Raw genomic sequence first — 21,428 nt, 5'->3', positions numbered from 1 at the left:
AAAAAAGGCTTAAAGTCATTTATGGGATGATATTATTTTGTTAGCAACCATCTATAGAGCACCACGTTGGATATGTTCAACTAATTAGGACTCATATAATCCAATTGGATACCAAGATAATTTGGACTCAATTTCTCATTTCTAGATTATCGGTTAAATCATACGAGTTCTATCAGTACTTAATTATTTACTTTCCTGCAATTTACTATCTTGTAAATCAACTCAAATAAAACTTTCTCCCCTCAATTACCTTGGACAGTAAGCATTCTAATAGAGAAACACGTTGGCTCTCTGTAGATTTTACCTATTCTACATCTGATAGATTTTAAGGTAGAGACAAAATTATTTGATTACGAGTTGGCGATCGACAAATTCTTGTAGCTAGCTAGGTCACTTTTGCAATTCAAGATGTGCTCAAAAGCTAGAATGAAATGGAGCAACATCATCACAACACTTTGGTACTTGTGGCATGAAAGAATAGATGAACTTTCTAGGGTGTTGAAAAACAGCAGTTTAGTTCATTTGTGACATGACATTTATTTTGTTAGCTTCTCATTTGTGACATGACATAGATGGAGTAATAGATCCTCCTTTTTGGTATATTATGATAACAATTTGCTATATTGCTCTCAATTAGAAACTTTTCTCTAAATAATACATTTTTCTACTTTTCTAATCTCTAACTCGCCTAAAGTTAATCTCTAGCTTGCCTTGTTTATACTCTTCTTTTTTAATATATGCATAATTGAGTATATGATATGGGTTCTAATGAATTTTATGCAAATCATCGTTCTATGCACTAATATAGGTATAAACAAGGCATGGACAAATAATACTCAAAAACCAGTAACAAATAGGAGTAAGCTAAGGCCTAAAGTGATTAGAACCCCTCAAGTCTGTAATCTAGTATTAGTATAAGAAATGAAATGAACAAATTATCAAAAATTGTTCTCGTCCTAGAGCGTCCCTAGCAACCCACATCTTCGGTTTCATTTTTTTAGAGAAAGATACTGTGGATCAGTAGGTGCACCAGGACATCTCCACTAGGTGGACATCTCCTTAGCACGCTCATCACTACCGTTTCATTAAATAATGATGAGTTGAATACAAGAAGTAGGAGATACAAAAAGGGCTAGAGGGAAGCCCTATGAGCCCAAGCAGTTAAAAAACACTTAAGTTTAAAGCAATAGAACTGGCCGAGTAATTTTTGAAAAGAGGATAACGACTTGTCCAGAGATCAGTCGTAGCTTGAATGTCCTTCCACATAGAACCAACTAGTTTTTCTTCTCCCTTGAAAATTCTTCTGTTTCTTTCGTTCCATATATTCCAAAGGGTTGCAGCCACCAAGTGCAGTGATATAGTTTGTTTTTTTGTTTTACCCTTTGTTTTGTAGATTTCTTTGCACAAATCAGTGGAATTAATTGGGGACAGGGGTCTATCCAAGATAACTTCAACTTTTTGCCAAAGCTTCGAAGAGAAAGGACAAAGGGAGAACAAGTGATTTTTGTCTTCCTTAGCAGCTTTACATAGAGTACACCAAGAAGGTTTTATATTCCAAGTTAGGAGTCTCCTCTGAAGCATATCCGTAGTGTTAATACACTCTTGAATGAGAGTCATAAGAATAATTTACACATTTTGGGGATGGATGATTTCCATACGTTGTTATAAATTACCCCATCATTATAATTAACCTCTGCTTGATTATTGAGAGGTCTCGCAAGTTTAATGGAGGCCACCGTAAAGCTGCCATTGTTGTTCAAATTCCAACGAGGAATGTCAAAACCAAATGCAGGTAGGGAGGGGAGGGAAGCTTTCATATCTCCCCAAAGAGCTTCTTCAACACTTCTCAACGGTCTTCGAGGACAAAGATCCTAATCGGGCTTTTCTGCATTCCACATGTTTGCAATAGAATTTCCTTTCCTGGAAGTAAGAGCATATAATCTTGGGTTGAACTGTGAAAGAGGACTAAGATCATGCCATCAACTGTGCTAGAAGGAGAGGGAGTCACCCCTTTTAATGTTCCATTTGATCTGTGGAAGGACCCAGTCGACCCTTTTAATGATAAACATCCTAGGAGCTTTGGAGCTGCTGAATTTGCCCTTAGTAGGAAGCTCACCCAAGTATGATTATTCATATTTTGCAATGATAATACATTTCAAGAGAGGATTTTTTTCCTCATAAGATCTCCAGATTCATTTGCTCAGGAGAGCGAAATTTGTACTCTCAGCGCTATTAATGCCCAGGCCACCTTTGTTGACAGGAGACAGAACCGTTGACCATTGGATGAGGTTTATATTTTTCTTTTCATATGTATTTCTCCAAATTTTCTCAATATCATTGTAGACTGATTTGGGAGGCTTTAAAACTGAAAGATGGTAGTTTGGTATGCTAGATAACGTAGCTTTAATATGACTTAAGAGTTATTTTGGTGAGGTTTATATTTTTCATTTCATATGATTTAAGAGTTATTTTGCCTCCTCTAGGTAGAGTAGCATATTTCCAATTGTTAATTTTCTTCTGAAGTTTTTCAGTAGTTTCATACCAGAAATTTCTAGAACTTGGTTTACCTCCCAATGGCACCCCCAAATATTGAATGGGAAGAAAATTTATAGAGATACCCCATTTTGTCGCCACACAATTTGTTCTCTGTGCATCCGTATTAATAGGTGAAATGGTAGATTTGTTGAGGTTGAGACCTGAGGCCAATTCAAAAAGACGAAAAGAAAATCTCATGTTATCAATAGTATTGTGTCATCATCCTCCAGAAAAAGTAGGATATCATCTGCAAAAAGGAGATGTGTGAGAGTGAGTTTCAATGGGATTTTGTTTCTCCATTGATTGTATTCCCATGTGATTTTGTTTCATTTAATCTGGTTTTGTTTCTCCATGTGATTGAGAAGTGTACTGAGATAATCCATAGCGAGAACAAAAATAAAAGGAGAGATATGATCTCCTTGTCGAATACCTCTATTGGATTTGATTTTTCCTCTAGGTCTGTCATTGATAAGGATGGAGTATTGAACGCTTGAGATACAAGCTTCAATCCATTTACGCCATTTTTGGGGAAAGTCTTTCTTAAGTAGCATAAAGTCAATGAATTTCCAATTAATTTTATCAAAAGTCTTCTCTATGTCATGCTTGACAACAAAGCCTTTGACTTTTTTCTTTTTCCAGAAGTCCACAGCTTCACTTGCAATCAAAATGGCATCAGTTATTTGCCTCCCTCTGAAAGCTAACTGATTCAGCTAGAACTAATTTTAGTCTTTCGGCAATTACTTTAGCAATGAGCTTGTATAGACCAGTTGTGAGGCTTATGGGTCTGTAATCCAAAGGGATATAACTTTTCTCCTTTTTGCAATAAGAGCAATATGGGTAGAATTCACAATTTTATTGATAATGCCATTTTTGTGTAAGTCATTAAAGATTTTCAAAATATTTTCTTGGGTGAATTTCCATGTACCTTTGAGAAACTTCGTAGTAAAGCCATCTAGACCCGAAGATTTATTTTTGGAGAAAGTGTTGAGAGCATTGTAAATCTCCTCCTCAGAAAACATTTTGCAGAGATCCTTATGAGTTGTCGTTTTAATAGGAATCCAGGGAAGATTGTCAATGAGCCAAAGATCTCTTTTCTTTTCAGTATAGATCTCCCTAAAATGATCAATGAGAGTTTTCTCTATATCCACATCAGAACTACAAAGAACTCCTTGTGCGGTAGAAATGCTTGAGATGAAGCTTCTTCTTTGTCTAGTAGAGCAGATTTTATGATAAAAAGCAGAGTTTTCACCCCCTTCCAGGTTCCACAACCGTTTGCATATTTTAGCCCATATTTGAGCTTCTTTAAAGGGCATTTGACACAGATCAGTTTTGATGGATGCTCTGCGAGTAATGTGCAAATCGGTAATATTGCTATCAGCTTCCAAATTGTCTATGTGCTCAAGCTCATTCAATAAAGTTTGTATTTCTTCTTCGTTAGATTCTTTTAGGCTTTTACTCCAATTTTTTTATTGTATAAGAAAGTTGTTTGAGCCTCCCCATAAAGGAGTAACCCGGGTGACCAACTTGAGCAGTGTTTTTCCACCATACCTTAATGTTTTGTTTGAAAGAGACTTCTTTGAGAAAGGAGTTTGTGAATCTGAAAGGAGAAGGGCCCCACTTTAGACTATTGGACTCGAGAGCAATGGAAAAATGGTCTGATGTTACTCTAGGGAGCATTTTGGAGAAGTGTGGTTCAAATAGAATTTCCCAATTTGGAGTGTATAGAAATATGTCGAGTCTTGAAAGAATGGGCTGAGCTTTGAGATTTGACCAAGTAAATTTGGCATTTATTAAGGGAGGATCAATGAAATCACATCCCGAGATGAAAGTATTGAAATTATTCATACAAGAGAATGTAATACTTTTGTCTGTAGATTCTGAATGCTATCTAACTATTGGATCGGTATGGCAACCCTAGAGGGGGTGAATAGGGTTTAAATAAACTTTTTGACAAATAAAAAGTAAAATCAACTAATTAGATATTTTTAAAATTTAAATAAAGAACTTTGTAAACTTTGTTAAATAACAAGATTGATAAAAAATATGAATGGAAGTATGCAATCAAACTCAACCAATAAGAATATGTAACTAAAATTAAATTAAAAAATAATTAGAAAAGAGTTAGAGAAGAAGACACCGTAATTTTATAGTGGTTCGGTTAAACTCAACCTACATCCACTTTCCCAAGCACCTCTTGGGATTTTGATTGAAAATCTTCTTTGGACTCTTTCCACGGATTTGAGCCGAACCGATTCTTGCTCCTTTTTCGGGTTCAAGAGCAAACCCGATCCTTTCCACGGGTTAGGATCCAACCGTTACAATATGTTGAAGTTTTTAAATCACACAAAAGAAAACTCTCTAAAAGAGTGAGTATACAATTTGAAGCTCACAAATTTAATCCTCACAATACAATAAGAAGCTCTCAAGAATAAGATGAAAAGAATAAAAATTGGAAGCTTTAGAGAGAATAACAATGTTGGCTTTTTGCTTGAGGATTGTAAAGATTTAATGATGTTGTCTTTTAAATTGAAGTGATATTTAAAAAGAGAGGAAAGATAAATTCAAAATCATTTGGGTCATTAGATATAAGTAAAAGAAAAATGAATGGTTGAGATTTAAACTTAATTAGCCGTTAGACACAATACAAATAATAATATAATAATATGTCTTTTCAAAATATTTGTTTAAAAAGAAATCAATAAAGCAACTTCACCATCTTTTAAAAAAACTAGCCGTTAGACACAAGAAAAAATAATAATATTAAAATCATTTTCTTTTAAATTCATTTTCTTTATAAAAGCCAATAAAACATAACAAAAAGCCACATTTGTTACTCCTTCATTGCTCCAAGTGGCTTTCTCTAATTGGTTCAAATTGAATGCTTGGTCGCCACGTCACCATCTCGGGTATTTTTCGTTAAGCTTCTTTTAGCAATATTTTCTTCATTTGAACTTCGATTTGGGTGATTCAAGAGGCGTTAGAATCATTTTTCCAAGCTCTACGATATGGTCTATTCAAATTAATAAAATTGTCAATAAAAAAAATCAGATTTGTTATCATCAAAACATAAATTAATTGAATAATTAAAATAAATTAATTTGAGATTAAGGGCGAAAAAGCCAACACTAACAATATTAAAATCCCCACCCATAAGCCATCTTGGAAGGCAAATTGATTTAATCTCATGAAGCTCAATCCAGAAATCTCCTCTATTTTCTCTTTTAGAAGGGCCATAGACTGCAGTAAGCCACCAATTTAAATTGTTTGAATCATTAGGATAGGTTATTTCAATTGAGAGAGTGAATTTTTTTACAAGATAATCGACCACTTTAAATCTAATGTCATCCCACATGATTACAATCCCTCCTGAACTACTTTTAGCTGGAGAGAAGTGCCATTTTACACTTATAGAGCTCCAAAGTGATTTTATAATTTTTTTGTTGATATTTTGTAATTTGGTTTCTACAAGAATCACAAAGTAAGGATGTAAAGGGAAAGCAAACATTTTATTTGTGCTCTTTTGGCGGGAGAGCTCAACCCTCTAGTGTTCCAACAAATAACTTTCATGGGGAACTATTTTGCCCCTTTTCATACAAATTCATTACATTCACTTCACTGATTGCCTCCCTATCTTCATTTTCAATATCAACAAATGAGTTTGTAGTAAGCTTCAGGTTGTTATTTTTCAGCCAAGCCATAAGCTTCTTTTTAAAGGCATCTTCTTCATTAATCTGTTTTGTGTCTTCCAATCCAGCTTCTTCTTTGTCGCTAATCATCATTGGGCCAATACTGCCCTTGACTATCTCAGATTGAGTTGGACAAGGAGGAGGAGTTGTTGGAGAGAATCTTTATGTACTTGAGATTGCCACATCAGTGATAGGAGAGAGAGGGCCCAAGTCTATCGAGAGGTTTATTCCTTCCATATCAAAAATTTCATCTTTTGTTTGCATCTGGTTTCCCCTCTCTTTTTCTGGGTTTATTTTTTCTAATCCCATTGGCATTTGTGGATTCTTCACTCGATAGATCTGCTTACCTTTCTTCTTTAAATTGGCTGGGCTTCTCGGGCTTCCTTTCTGAGTGGTCTCATCTGGGCTTCTTATTCTGATGGGCCTAAGGGGCATACTTCTTGGGTCAAAGAAATAAATTTTATTCTTTGGGGAAGTAAATGAAACCTTCCTCTTAGAATTTAAAGTAGACCATTGGTTGGAGCCTTCCCCTTTGTACAATTTTTTCTCTTTCTTACTATCAACAGAAGTCTTTGTCTTGTCAATTGAGTTGCCCTGAGTTTTTCCACTACTGTCACTTCCGTTGTCATAATTTAAAATTTTCATCATTGCATTCGGTTTTTTGATGGATTTTGGCAAATCACTGTTCCGGTGAACTTTTTTCTGTTTACCTTCTTGGAAATTTTCCAATGTGGCCCAGCTTGCAGGCAGTGTAAAATTATCAATAAACTGGTACTGTTCACAATCTGGTTTGAATTCATCAAAGTTCTTTGCTGCTTCATTGGTGAAAGTGCCATGAATTCTGGGGTTCCTTTCCTTAAGCCATTTCCCTTCAGCTTGTACAATGGTCTGAATCGTCAAACGATTTCCTTCCTCATCAGCAATTTTAATAAAGGCAGGAATAAAACCCGTGTAATTGTATCTAATTTTGATTTCAGCTTCAATGAGATCGAATCTGTCTTTGGTTACTTTAGCAACTTCAACAAACCCACCACAAGCTTCTCCTATTTAATAAAAAAACGAGTAATTCCATGCATGAAGGGGAATACCTTTGAATTTGACCCATCCACCGTAGCTTGGCAGAAGTTTTGGGGAAGCATGTTTAGCTAAGTTCCAAGTCTCAAATTTGACATAGAACTTTCCAACCGTAGTCCATCCTCTGTTTTTACAGAAGAGGTTCACCAAGTTCTTATCTTCGAGCACAACCACTGTCTTTTCTGCATGAAAGGGTCTATAAGTAATGTTAAGATCCAGCTGCTCTTGGATTTTCACCATGATTTTCTTCCAGTCAGCGTGGAAGTATCTCCTTGTGATCACCACTGTCTTACTCCAATCGAGAGAATCAAAAGCCCCTGAGTCTGTCTCTTCCTTCTTTTTTCCTTTAAAATCAAAAGAATATGATTTAGGAGAACCAGAGTCGAATGAGCTATATTTAGTCAGCACTTCAACATATGAACTGCAAGGACTATCTGACTCAGATGATCATGAGCTATAAGAAAAAACTTTTTTACCTATGTCCTCTGTAATTGTTGTTGTTTTTCTTTTTTGGATAACTTCCTTCCTTAACGTCAACATTTCTGTGAATTGGACCCATCCTTGTTTGTCTATTCCTTCAGGAACTAGAATGCAAGGTTTCCTTCCTCTGTCATTCACTCTGAAGATTTCTGCCAAATAACCTTTTCGATTGTGTGTCTTTTCGACCCACAAGCGCTTATCATCAAATCTCTTTTCAAGGAAAAATCTTGTCGCTCTAGGAGTATCCATCAGGGTATTGAAGGTAGACTTTAGCTAGTCAAAGGATTCTGGCGTGACAGCAATGGAGAAGGATTTGTAAGGACTCATTTCTGTTATAAGGATTTTCAGCTCTCTGGACCGGTTGTCAACAGAGATCACAAAGTCCTTTTTTTCAATGGAACATGACGAGGAAGTTTTCGGAGAAAAGCCATATTGCTTGATGAGAGCATAAGGAAAGAAGATGAGGAGAAAGTAATGGTAGAAGAGAGATGAGGTTGGGAATATGTACCTGTTTATGATGATATGAAAATCTGCCTGGGGTAGAAGAAGATTTGATAAAGTAAATGCAAGAGTTAATACTTAAATCTTCTTGCCGCAGATCGACATGTGTTCAGAGGTGAAGCTGTTCTACTTGGAGATAGTGAATCGACGGTTGGGTAATCAGGAAAAGTTAATGCGGGAGAAACCAGAGAGAGAGTCATTCCCCACATCTTCGATTTCAATCAAGCCTTCCCCATTCTAAGCTTTGCATTTCTTTCCTTCTTTTCTTCTTTCATTCTTCCCTTCTTTCCTTCTTTCCTTATTTTCTTCTTTCTTTAGCTTCCTCCTCTCAACTTTGTTTCAAAAGCAGGTTAACATCTTATTTTAGTTCTTTATACTTCAAATTCGGTTCAATTTTAGTTCAAATACTTTCAAATGTTGTAAAGGGGTATTTTCAAAAATATAATAAAATATTTACACTTCATAGAACAATTTCAAAAACGAAAAAAAAAACTCACGGATCCATAGTAAAAAATACAAAAAATGTGTTATGATTAATTGACATCATATTTATTGCTTAGATTTGACTATTGTTTCCTACACAATCGTTTAGATTTTATTGTTCCCAAAAAAAAATTTAAAGATTATTTCGTACACAAACGTTTAGATTTAATCATTTAGATTTGGTTTGATATACGATCGTTTAGATTTGATACAAAATTATTTATATTTGGTGTTTAGATCTGATAGTTTGAATTTGGCTACCAAAATCTAAACGACTTTTTTAACATTTGTATACGATAGTTTAGATTTGACTATTTTTTATAGGATAGTTTAGATTTGGCTTCCAAATCTAAACAATGTTTTTTTTTCAAGATTCTTTGTATTTGGCGGATGATCTTGAACAACCAACAACGTGAAAAAATAGAATATATATATTATATATATATATATATCTTTTTATATTTTGTACTCTTTAATCGGAATAATAGTTTTAAAAAAATTAAATTAAAATGGTAGAAGAAGAGAGAAAGACAACGGGGAGGAAAAAAATCACAAAAGAATGAAAAGAAAGGAAAATCTAAAATATTTTTAAAAATGGTTAAGTTAATGAGCTTTTTTATTTGGTTATTGGAGTCATAAATATTTTGATTGTTATATTTATGAAAATTAACCTTAATTTTAAGGAGAATTTGCAAAAATAGCAAATTTAAAAGTAAATTACCATTACATTACCGCCATATTTGTCAAATTTACAATATGCAAAAAAGAGGTGTTATGAGTTATTTTTTTCTAAATTTTTTTGTCATCTAATGCAATTTTCTTAATTTTAATCTTCTTTATACTTTTACTAAATTTTAAATATAATCCTTCAAAGTTAAAATTTATAAATAATAAAAAAAATCTTTCAATGTGATTTCAAAATATATATATTGAAAATATTAGGAAAAGTATTGCAAATGACAATAAAATTAGTGAAAAAACAATAGTTGGATCTAATAGAGGACACACATTGTCAAGCACAATAATGTAACAACAATGTATCCAACAAGAGAATTATTACGAAAGCAAGCAAAAAAAAAAGTAATGACACAAAGATTGATAACTCAATTTGGTGCAAAATCACATACGTTTGGGGGACAGTATGTCCGGTGGAAAGAAACTTTACTATGTAAAGAGTTCGAGTACAATAATAGTACTTATCTTCTTTAGTGATTCTTGTATAACTTGTTCTTCCAATGTTTCAACTTAAGCTTCCCCTTGAGTTTGAGCTCCCTTCATTTTCACAATATGCTTCTTCAAGCTTTATATGAGATCCCCTCAATACGATATGCTTAGGCACCCCCTAAGAGTGAGAGATCCCCTCACATTTATTATATTTAGGTTCCACCTAAGTACAATATCAATATTGAACTCCTCCCAAGTTCTATAATGGCTACCAAACTAAAAGTTTCCACGAAAAGTATAAGAATTTTCAATATCAATACATGAAGGTTGAGACTTAGACAAACCCTAAGCTCAAATGTATTTAATATATACACTTTTCTTTTGAGGTGACTAACCTAAAATTAAATAAGAGAATCATATAAATATGGTTTGCTTTTGAAAATATATTGTAGGGATAATAAATATTAATTACAAGAGAATAAGGGAAGGGACGATAACATATGGCTGAAGAATTAAGATCCACACAAATCTACAAATCACACACAATTATATATGGAAACAATCTTTTCCTCATGAAGTTGTTGCTTATAGACAGTCCCGTTGTTGTTGCTAGTGTCTTGACATGACTCAAGTTATATGTCTATAATAAAAATTAATCAATCAATCCATGCCATAACACATTGTCTCTGTCAACATTAGATTTTGAAATTATTCTATATTATATTTTGTAAATACTTTGGTTCGTTTTTTTATATTTGAAAATAACCCAAAATATTAATAGATAACAAAAAATGAGAAAACAACAATAAACAAGCATAGACCTTAAATTTAAAATGGATTAAAACGACATTGTCTAAAGTTGGACATTTGAAAGTATGTGATTAGAATAGAACATGCTAAGTTAGACTTTTTTGCCCTAAACTAAAATGATTAACTACAACAGTTATATCTAATACTAAGAGTTTGCATGGTGTAATTACAAAAATAGAACCTTATTGGCTTTGAAATCATATTCTTGTTGGAAAGGAATTTTGGAGCTTGGAAGAAATTTGGAAGAGAGAATTGAGGAAAGAGGGTACACTTGAGTTTAGACGTTTTTTTTTTCTATACAAGTGATATGACATCCCTCCTATATATTCTAGTTGACACTCATAAATGTTGGAGTGTAAGTCCAACCCGGACTATCCAACCCACATTATATATGGATTGAGTTTGATTAGTTTAAAATGTGGATTGAATTGAGTTGAAAATTTTGGTTTTTTTCAGGTTGGGGTTGGGTAGGGGTTGACAAAATTTGGTTCAACCCAACCTAACCCGAATTAATAATATATATATATATATATATAAAAGTAAAGTTAAGAGTACTTTCTTAAACAATCATATGAAAAGTTAGTCGATCGTGTAAGAAGTAAAGGATCGTTTGAAGGTAGAAAGTTAAACGATCGCGTAAGAGGGTAAACCATAGTATAGAAAGCTAAATAATCGTTGGGTTAGAAATGAAAAAATAATAATAATACAACTCAACCTAACCCATAATTTATGGGGTTACGTTGGGGTGGGTTGGAAAATTAATTCAGGTTATTCGGGTTGCCCACTCAACTAATCCAAAAATAGGGGTTGGAACCCAACCCGTTTACACCCTTTATTTATTTTGTTATGCTTACATATTTCGGATTTGATGCACTAATGGTCTATACAAGATTTTGATGTTAACTTCATATGAAAATGAAAAGAGTTTTGTTAGGAAATATCATTGTATACTTCCAAGACTTGTAGGAATTTTTGTTATACACATTACTTTTGCACGAATGTAACTTCATACTTAATAATTTTGGAACTAACATTTTAAATCCATTTATTACTTGATGTAACTTCATACTTATAGCTTAAGTTTACATTACTCAAACTCTTTATAAAATTATCGAAGTTTCTTGACATATATTTCTTGTAATAAAGTTTGTGTTATTGCATGTTGACTAGTGATAGTTCTTAAGAGTATTATATTTAACATTTTATAACTGATTTATATAGTAAATTGAATGTTGTTTTTTATTTAATAAAAATACTTTTACCGGCACTTTCAATAACGTCACAAAAGCATTGGTTTTTTTAAACTAAAAAAAATAGTTGTAACTTTTAGTAGTGGCGCTAAATATTAATTTCAATATGTGTTGTAAAAGATCTTTGTAATGGTCACAAATATATTAACCTTCAGCAACAATATTATTTGTCACTAAAATATCATCTTTAGTAGCAAGTGTACTATGTCACTATAAAAAATAAAGTGACAAAACATATATGTTACTAAAAGTAAGCATTTAGTAACATGCAAATGTCACTCAAAGTATATCTTTTGCGACGTGCATTCATTGTGTTGCTAAAGCTTTTAGCTACATAGATACAGCAACAATCCTAACGATGAATGACATTGGTTTCAGTAAAATGTTCTTAGTGTGCGACTAAAAACTCAATTTCTTTCGGTGCCTACATAAATGTATGACGTATTTTGTCATAATACATTCATGATCTAATGGTTACAAATGTTTCCCTAGAATATTCTCTACAATTACTCTTCTTTCTCATATTTTCCTACATATAATTTCTACTCTAAATATCTCCTGCAATTAATTTTTATAAAATATTATAGTAATTACGAACTAATCCAATTTATTTATTCAAATCGAACCATATTTATGCGTTTCAATTCAATTTTGTTCTTTAATTAAATTAAAAGTGGTTCGATTTTCAATTCGATTTCTCTTTTTTTTATATATATATACAAATATAAAAATAAATATACAATAGTTAAAATTGGTTCCATTCAGTTTCAAATTTTCTTAAACCGGATTGTACCACGTTTTTCGATTTCATTGAGTTTTCAATTCGATTTAGAAAATGTGCCATTTGAATGCCACCCCTAGTAATTACTGCTTCTAGAAATTGAACTTTTATTTGGACCAGACTCAAATATCATTAACTCAAAGTTAAGTTTATATTTCAATAAACACTGGCTAAATTTGAAGTTAGTCCAGTTCTTAACTAATTCTTCTAGGAGCTACTCCGACCTTGAAAGGACAGCGACAATAGAAATCAATTCAGGTACTCATAACTTAATAAACAACTCCAATGTGCTAAGAGAGAGTAACAATCACACATAGTTTGAAATTTTGAATTTTGAAACTTATATTAATAAACAGAAAACATAATATAGAGGCAGTAAAAAAATTCAATAAACGAGAAATTTCCATCACAACAAACTACTAGAAACTAATTTTGATTTTAGTTTTGGTGCTTCTATGATCTTCCTTATTCGATTCTCTATTGTATCTCTATATATTAGAGAGAAAAAAATTAATGGGTTGGATTATATTATCAACTATAAGTAATTGAATATTGGGAATTTAGTTGTAGAAGAGAGAAATTTGTAAGTATTTTGAATTTGTATCACGTGTTTAATAGAGGAAATTAGCAAAATTTCTAAACCTTACCTCCAATGATTATTAAGACATGCAATTCAATTTTATTTATTGTTCTTGCTTGAGTGGTAGTAATTGATTCTAGAAAAATCTAGATGGAACAATACACAACTAAACGAACTATACGCATTTTCTAAGGCTTGCAATCCAACAAAGGATGATTATCGGGAACACCATATCATAACAACAATTTTGTATCCAACGGTTATTAAGTAGAAAAATTTGTAACCCCGTAATCCTACGGCTGTTATAAAGAAATGAAAGATCCTACGGTTCTTGAGAAGTAGATAGATTTCAAACATGCAATCCAACGATTGATATGAAACAGTAAAGATCACATCATAACAACCCTAATTCGATAATCTTCCCTCTAAAACTCCATTTCTTTCTCTTTATAAAATCATTTACCTTCTCATTATAGAAGAACAGGGAGAAAATACCTAAAGGATGAAAATCACCATCAGAAACCAAATCAATGAACGTCACAACGGCCTTGATCTTCGACTCTCACTCCGCCCACCTTCCGGACATCTCTCGTCCCAGCCATCCGCTGCCCCCATCGGTCATGCAAGGCCAAATGCAGTAACCAATATGAGAGTCACTCGCAGTTTGGGAACTCGTCGATCATCTCACCAACGCTGCAATTCTCGATCGCCAAGGACTACAGAGACAATCGAGCCACCATATCCATGGTCAACTAACCGACGAGCCATGGTTAGAACCCTAAACGACTTAAAATCAAATCAAATCCTCCAAATCACTGGGGACGTCCAGTGCCGACAGTGCCAAGTGGAATACACGATCGAATATGACATGGATTCGAAATTCGAGGAGATTGCAAGCTTTGTGGAGGAGAACAAGAACTCGTTTCGTGACCGAGCGCCTCAGTCATGGATGAACCCTAATTACCCTACTTGTCGATTTTGCGGACACGAGAATGGAGCGAGGCCAGTGATACCGAAGCAGTGGAGAAAGATCAACTGGTTGTTCTTGCTTTTGGGAGAAATGCTTGGAGTTTTGAATTTGAATCATCTGAAATATTTCTGCAGTAACACTTACAATCATCGAACAGGAGCAAAGAATCGCCTTCTTTATCTGACTTATATCACTTTGTGCCACCAAGTTGATCCTTCTGGCCGTTTCAATCGAGTTTAAGCAATAATTTGGATTGTTAATTAGTATTATTGTTTTTGAACTGTGTGGTTTGATTAGGAACTAATTAATTAGGATTGTCAAAAAAAAAAAAAATGGATTTCAGATGTGTTTGAAATCTATGTGGTTCGAGAGATGTTACGTCTATTGTTTAGTATGATTGCGAGTTTATTTTGTGTTTTAGGTCGAATGTTCCAATCCAAACCTATAGCCTGGAGGAAAGAAAAAAAATTTGGGTTTTAGCCATTTATGGTCACATTTGAATTGGTATATTCTCTTTCTGATTAACATTAAAAAATCTGTTTTGTAGTGTTTGTTTCAAGAGATTGTTATTTAACTTTTATTTATATGTCCGCTATTTCATTTATTTATTTTTATGATGTTATATATACCCTAGTAATTTAATTAGGGTATGTAATTTGATTTTAAAGTTGGGAAATTTTACTTTATTTTTAAAGAATTCAAAATAGGTTTTTAAACAAAATTATGTACATAAAGTCATTTTTTACCACTTTCATATCATCTTGACTTCTCATTTTATCCATATATATTTGCATAATAAGTTAATATATGCTCTCCCAATTTACACAACTAATTATCAATTTAGAAATAAAAGTTTGCTTGGTAAGCATTTGTTTATTTCTGTTTTTTGTATTTTTAAATTGTGTTTATTTTCCCACGCCACTTTTTATTATCATGCTTTTTATCTTTTGTCCTAGGAAATATAGATTTCTTTAGTTAACTTTCTAGATCACAAAAAAGAAAAAACAAGTTTTTTTTTTTCAAATGAAAAACTGAAAATTCAAGCACATCTTGTTGGATTTTGAAAATGGAAGTGTAAATAGTATTAGAGTTGTATTATATATTGGCAATATTTGCTTAAGAATTATTCATATTTTCTCCGTGGTGTACTTGTCAGGGTGCATATTTGTGGATTGTTTGTTTCCTTAGCAAGAAGATTATTATGGCAGTTTATTCTCTTCGATACTTTGTTTTCTTATCTGTTGAGCTCATAATATTATGTAGGATTTCCTTTTATGTTCCGCTATGCATTTTTGTTTATTCACTTCGATGTTGTGTTTTCTTATCTGCTGGGCTCGTAATATTTTGTAGAGTTTCCTTTTGTATTTGTTTGGGGGATGATTATTTTAAAGAGAAGAATATCATTGGTCTTCAAAGTTCATGCTGAGTTCTAACTGTATGACCTTCGTGATAATTCTTTTGGTTTGTCCATTATAAGCGTTTTTCATTATTCACATTCATATTGACAACAGTGTATCAAACAAATATAATCTGATCGTATATAACTGAAGAGGTAGAGAAAATACCTCGTTTTACTCTCAAGAGAAGTTCAAACCAACTTCAACAAAAGGGTACTGCTGCAAATATGCATAATTTATGGCTTATTTCAACTACACAAAATTTTATTATTTTCAATAATAGTTGAAGGGAATTCTTGAAAGAGTAAATGGATTATGAGATTGTGACTTGAACTATTGATTCGGCCATGTAGATGTATGGCTTTTTATCAGTCACATTGGGATTCACAACCAAATGTGTGAGCTGGGTTCAGAACCTCATGAGACAGTTCAGTCCAGTTAGAACATTGACATGATTTTCTTGTAGTTTTGTTGGTATCAGGTCTTATATTAGGAAGTATGGAAACACACAGTATATAATTTGTCATGCATCTTTCTAGCCCTACGTTCTTTCCTATCTTATTAACAGGATCTCTCCCTCATAGCCGTACACCACTGCCCTCGCCCACTGTAACGGAGTGACATTGTTGCAGCTACTGTGAGTCAGCCGTCTCCTTAATTTGCCGAATTCTTGAACATGGGTAAGGATTTTGTAAACTAATTTTGAAGATTTTCTTTGGTTCATCGTCTCAAAAACCCGCCGTGTGTGTTTGGCACAAATTTAATTTAAACATCATTTTTGGACCGTAGACTCGAGTTTTTGGAAGCTGTGTTATCATACTTCGCAGCAAAATTCAAGAGCATTCAGTACGTTTTTGGTAAGAAGTAAGGTTTTGGAACAATTTGGATTTAATGTAGCTTTTCGTAAATAGGGTTTCTAACCCTTAGTATTGATTTTTTCATAGGTGAGATCCATTGTTTGGAGCTTAAAAAGGATTCAGATCTCAAGATATCACATGATCCGTCCGAGTATAGATCACATTAGTGCCTTTAGGCTCTCTTAATTAAGTGTAGGGTTCGTTCCCACCAAATGATATATCTTCCTTTCATCTAGTAAAACTCAGTTCTCCCTAAGTTTTAAAGAATCATTTCTTTAAACTTGATCCGTGATTAATCAAGAAAACTATCAAGATACATAACTCACAACCTTTCCACAAATGAGTAAAAAAACAAGTGGAAATTATAACAATTTGAGTTGAGAATAACTATATTTTTTTTATATATATATATATAATAATTACAATTTTGACTACCCAATAACCAATTTGGTTCCTCCCTATCTATCCAAAGAGAAGGAATTTAATTGATTCTATATCTTTTCCTATATTATAGGAATTGAAATAATAAATCTTATTTTTGTTGTTCCTATTCTTTCTTTTCAAAACAAATAAATAATTTAATCTACCATTCATTCCCAACAAAAAAACACACACTAACCAAGTCAAGCCGTGTGAAGTAAAAATAAAATGAAAAAGACTTTTGGAAGGAAATAAATAAAAAAAGTATTTTTTTTATTATGAATCTTTAATATATTGGTATTATTTATATATTAGAATTGAAGATATCTCTTCTTTTGAGCCAATGTAAGTTGCCTTTTGTTTTTTTAGGTTAAGAAAGGTAGAGAAAACAAAAAAAATCTTTTAGATCTCTTTCCTTTCTTTACGTTTATATTCCTAGTCTTTATAGTCTTACTCCCTAGATAGTATATACCTTCCTTATTTTCCGACTATTTGTATATTTAATTATGTTCCCTAAGTGTACATTGTCTTGGTCTAAGCTAAAAAAAGACTATTTAGAAAACTAATCAATGATTACCGTCCATGGATTCCCCTTATGTCTCCAACAGCAATGAAAACAATTAAAATGTCCAACAACAAATTTTCTATTGTTCTTGTACAGAGAAGAAATTTTCATGTTTTTTAGATCACAGTAATTAAAATTCAAAAAAAAAATTGCAAGAAAAAAATGATTGTAGAAAGAGGGAAAATGAACTTAACATAACTCTACCCAACTCTATGTATATGAGAGTAGAGGAGTAAAAACACATCTATAACAATCAATACAAATCATACAAATGCACCATAAAGAGAATTAGATCGAAAGAATATGGAAGTTTTTCTAAATATATTCAAAGCATGGGAAGAGAGTCAGAGAGAATAAAAGATGAGAGAGACTGATGCAAAGTCATAAAATGTATGCAATATGGTACAGGGAATACATTAAATAGTCACTTTTTCACATCAAGTGATATAAAGAAAAACTCTCTTTAATTAGATTACACTACAAAAAGTCCACTGTATGATTACCATTATCGTCTGTGATGCTTTAAAATGGTCAGCTGCCCCACGTTGCTTTTTCTCTTCTTAAAAAGAACAAAAGTGAAGGTAAAGGGTAGCTCAAAACACTTTTCATTTTTCACTTCTGAGCCATGCTTGCAATTAATTTGAACAAACTCTCTCTCTTAAAGAGTGAAGATCAACAAACGAGTTTAGAGTGGTTTGGTAAAGAGTGTACCTACGTCCACTTGAACACTGTCAATTCATTTCATTACAATTACAATGAAGAGATAAGTTTTTTCTTCTTCTTTTCATCTAACTTCCTCACCTTTATCAGAAGGTTACTTCACACTTTATCAGTTAGCTACAAACTGATTTCACAACTGATGTTTGTTTTTCTTTTCTAACCTTCAATTGCGAAGGAAGTTGAGTTTAGCTTCTCCAACAATTCTCCCTCCTAGACAAAACTTATTTTGAAATATGATTTAATTAATTAACAATTATTTAATTATGTACTAATTTAAATGTTAAAGTAATTATGTAAATGTAACTTTTCCCTACATGGAGTTACTAATTATGTGGTCTTCTCTCATGTTTCTCCCTCTCCCTAATTAATAAACCTACAAAAGAGATTAATCTCTCTATATAAAAGTTCTCTCTATTTTTTCAAATCTCATTTCCGTTCCCACAAGCCAAGAATAATCTCATATTTAACTCAAAGAATATGAGAGATTCCAAGCGTTGGTGTATGAAGATTAATTGAGACTATCAATTGGTGATCTGTAGAATTTAGAGACATCAATAAGAGTAAGGTCTTTCTTTTCTGTATGATTTTTTAAATTAGATTTAAGTTCAAAAGCATATTTAATCTTAATTTTATAGTAGTTGTTTCTTTGTTTTTTTTTTTTTTTTTTTTTTTTTTTTTTTTTTGCCAATAATGTATCGGTATTTCTATTTTCCCAAATTAAATTTGAGTTTGATCTCTGTGATTTTTTACTCCCTAAGTGCTTTTATCCCCAAAATTTCATTCCTTTTCATTGAGGAATGAACTTCAATCTGACCATCCAAATAAACTACACCACAAACAAAAGATGATATGATTAATCAAAATGTAAATTGTATATTACATATATATTCAATTAACAGATTAGAAATTTGAATTCCACCAAATGTTAATTAGTTGAACTTGAAAGAAAGTTTAAGGAGACAATGAGGTCATATACACTTCACGAGAATTTTGATAAAATGTTAGATGGACAATTTTAAAATTAAATTAAAAAATGCATAAATTTTTTTATAAAAAATAGACAAAATATTTAGTAATAGAAAAATCATGTCTTCTAGTGTTTTTTTGTTTTTTTTTTTCTAAATGTAAATATTTTGTTTATTATTATTATATTTTAAAATCCCCCAAAAAAAAACCATTCAAAATAATTAGGTCAGCCAAACCTTTGGAACCAGGAATTTAACCTCTGAGTTGATCTTGACTTTACTTGATCAGTTCATTGATCGGGTACACTTATAACCCATAAGCTGAGTTGTGATTGTAGTTATTTTTTAGGAGTTGAGTGGAGTTCATGATTATCATAAGAGAGTAATTAGATGAGTTGAAGTGAATAACAAGGTAAAAAAATATAAATTAACACAAATAACGAGATAATAAGTATGAGTTAACACGAATAGCTAATTAACAAACCTCAAGATTGTTGGTGTCCCTAAATATTGAGTGAGTTTTCTTTTACCTACTCAACTCAATTATATATAGAAAAATTGGAGAGGGTAACATTTTGAGAATATGATATAGCAAATATATCACATTTTTTAGAATTTTGTAAATATGACAAAATTTTCACTTATAAAAACACTCTCCATTTTAAATTTGTTATTATTCTTAAACTACCATTCAATCGCTTATTTCTTTTCCTTTTTTCAATGGACTTATTCATTATTTATTTATTTTCCCACTTTTTAAGGCCTTAATTATTTATTTACTCTTGTACGAGAAAAAATATTTATTCTTTATGTTTTAATCTTGATTTAAATGAAAGATTTAGACAAAAGACCTAAGTTGACTATGAAATTTTATAAATATATATGAATATAAATATAAATGAAATTTTCTTGGTTAAGATTTCGTATATTTTTTGGACAATTATAACCCCATCATTATTATTAATTATATATGATTTTTAAAATTAAATTTATATTATTTTCTTATTCACATTATATGCAATTTATTATGAAAAGATAACTTTCTTATTTATGCATTTAATTAATGTCTAACTTTGTTATGGAAATAAATTAGAAATAGTTTTTTTAATTAAGTATAAAACAAAATCTTTTCTAACATAGAATAATTCAATAATTAAGTATACATGTATTTAGTGCTTTCATCCATGGCCGGCAATGTCTTCATCATTCAATTTTTTCTGTCTTTTCTTCCATCCAGAACGACTTCATATTATCCATACCTCGTAAATAATCTGAGTGCCTCCATCAGTCGCCAACAACGACTTCATTCTTCAATTTTTTTGCTCTTTTCTTCTAGCAACAATTACATATATTCCGATCATGTTCCTCCTATTTTGTTTAATTTTATATTTTTCAGTTCATCTTCCTATCATGTTAGATATATCACTCCATATACACGGATTATATATCCATTTTGTATTTTTTTTATTCATATATACTATTGCATATATTCAAGAATACATTCACAACTTTTTCTTTTTTAGTTATGTAATCTTTTCTCACCGAAATTATATATAATTGCATACACATATTATGTAACGGATCATTAATTTTTTTAATTATTACATATATACTGCTGCATAATACATATATTTTATATATACTATTCATAAACCAATTTAACAAATTGATAGCATAATAATGTATTATTTCATATATACTATTATAAACCAATTTTTCATTCAACCATATTTTCATACAATTCGCTAGATTTTCAATTTTTTCATCAAAGTTCCTACATCGATATCGCAAACATATTCAGCACTCCTCAACATTACATATACTAGACAACAACTAAAATATACAATGTGTTATTCAATATATATTATAATTACGTGGAATATATGAAAAAAATGCAAAACGAAAGAAATAATGGACGGAGAGAGAAATTGGAAAGTGAAGAGAGATCGGGAGGAAAGAATTTTTGAACAAAAACATCAAAAGAAAAATAATTAATGAATAATTTTTATTAAAATATTACCATAACAGAATTAATCACTTACCATACTTACATGAGATATTTAATAAATGTAAATTCATTTATATCATGATCCACTTTTCATTTTCCTTTTCTATTTTTAATATATTATTAATAATATATGATGGATAAGTTGATCATTTGGGTTATATATTTGTGTAAAATATTAGTCT

The 21,428-nt window shown here is 31.7% G+C and overlaps 2 protein-coding genes across 2 annotated transcripts; one reads left to right on the top strand and one right to left on the bottom strand.

The window, feature by feature from the left end:
• Window positions 1-5,945: 5,945 nt before the first annotated feature.
• On the bottom strand, window positions 5,946-8,600 carry LOC116405029. Its single transcript, XM_031888539.1, has 2 exons — window positions 7,772-8,600; window positions 5,946-7,639 (listed from the first exon to the last, which is right to left on the bottom strand). The coding sequence occupies exons 1-2, from the start codon at window positions 8,022-8,024 to the stop codon at window positions 7,269-7,271; spliced, it is 624 nt and encodes a 207-aa protein (XP_031744399.1). The 5' UTR covers window positions 8,025-8,600; the 3' UTR covers window positions 5,946-7,268.
• Window positions 8,601-13,846: 5,246 nt separating this feature from the next.
• On the top strand, window positions 13,847-14,554 carry LOC105436256. The gene has a single exon (XM_011661446.1). The coding sequence runs from the start codon at window positions 13,847-13,849 to the stop codon at window positions 14,552-14,554; it is 708 nt and encodes a 235-aa protein (XP_011659748.1).
• The last annotated feature ends 6,874 nt before the right edge of the window (window positions 14,555-21,428 follow it).

The sequence above is a fragment of the Cucumis sativus genome, chromosome 7 (genome assembly GCF_000004075.3).
Source record: "Cucumis sativus cultivar 9930 chromosome 7, Cucumber_9930_V3, whole genome shotgun sequence".
In the NCBI taxonomy this organism is placed as follows: Eukaryota; Viridiplantae; Streptophyta; class Magnoliopsida; order Cucurbitales; family Cucurbitaceae; genus Cucumis; species Cucumis sativus.
Note: the sequence above shows the minus strand (reverse complement) of the source record. Positions and strands in the feature narration are given on the sequence as shown.

Coding starts and splice junctions, on each gene's coding strand:
- LOC116405029 (XM_031888539.1), bottom strand. CDS start 8,024: ATGGATACTCCTAGAGCGACAAGATTTTTCCTTGAAAAGAGATTTGAT. Junction 7,640..7,771: donor AACAATTACAGAGGACATAG/GTAAAAAAGTTT, acceptor TTGATTTTAAAG/GAAAAAAGAAGGAAGAGACA.
- LOC105436256 (XM_011661446.1), top strand. CDS start 13,847: ATGAAAATCACCATCAGAAACCAAATCAATGAACGTCACAACGGCCTT.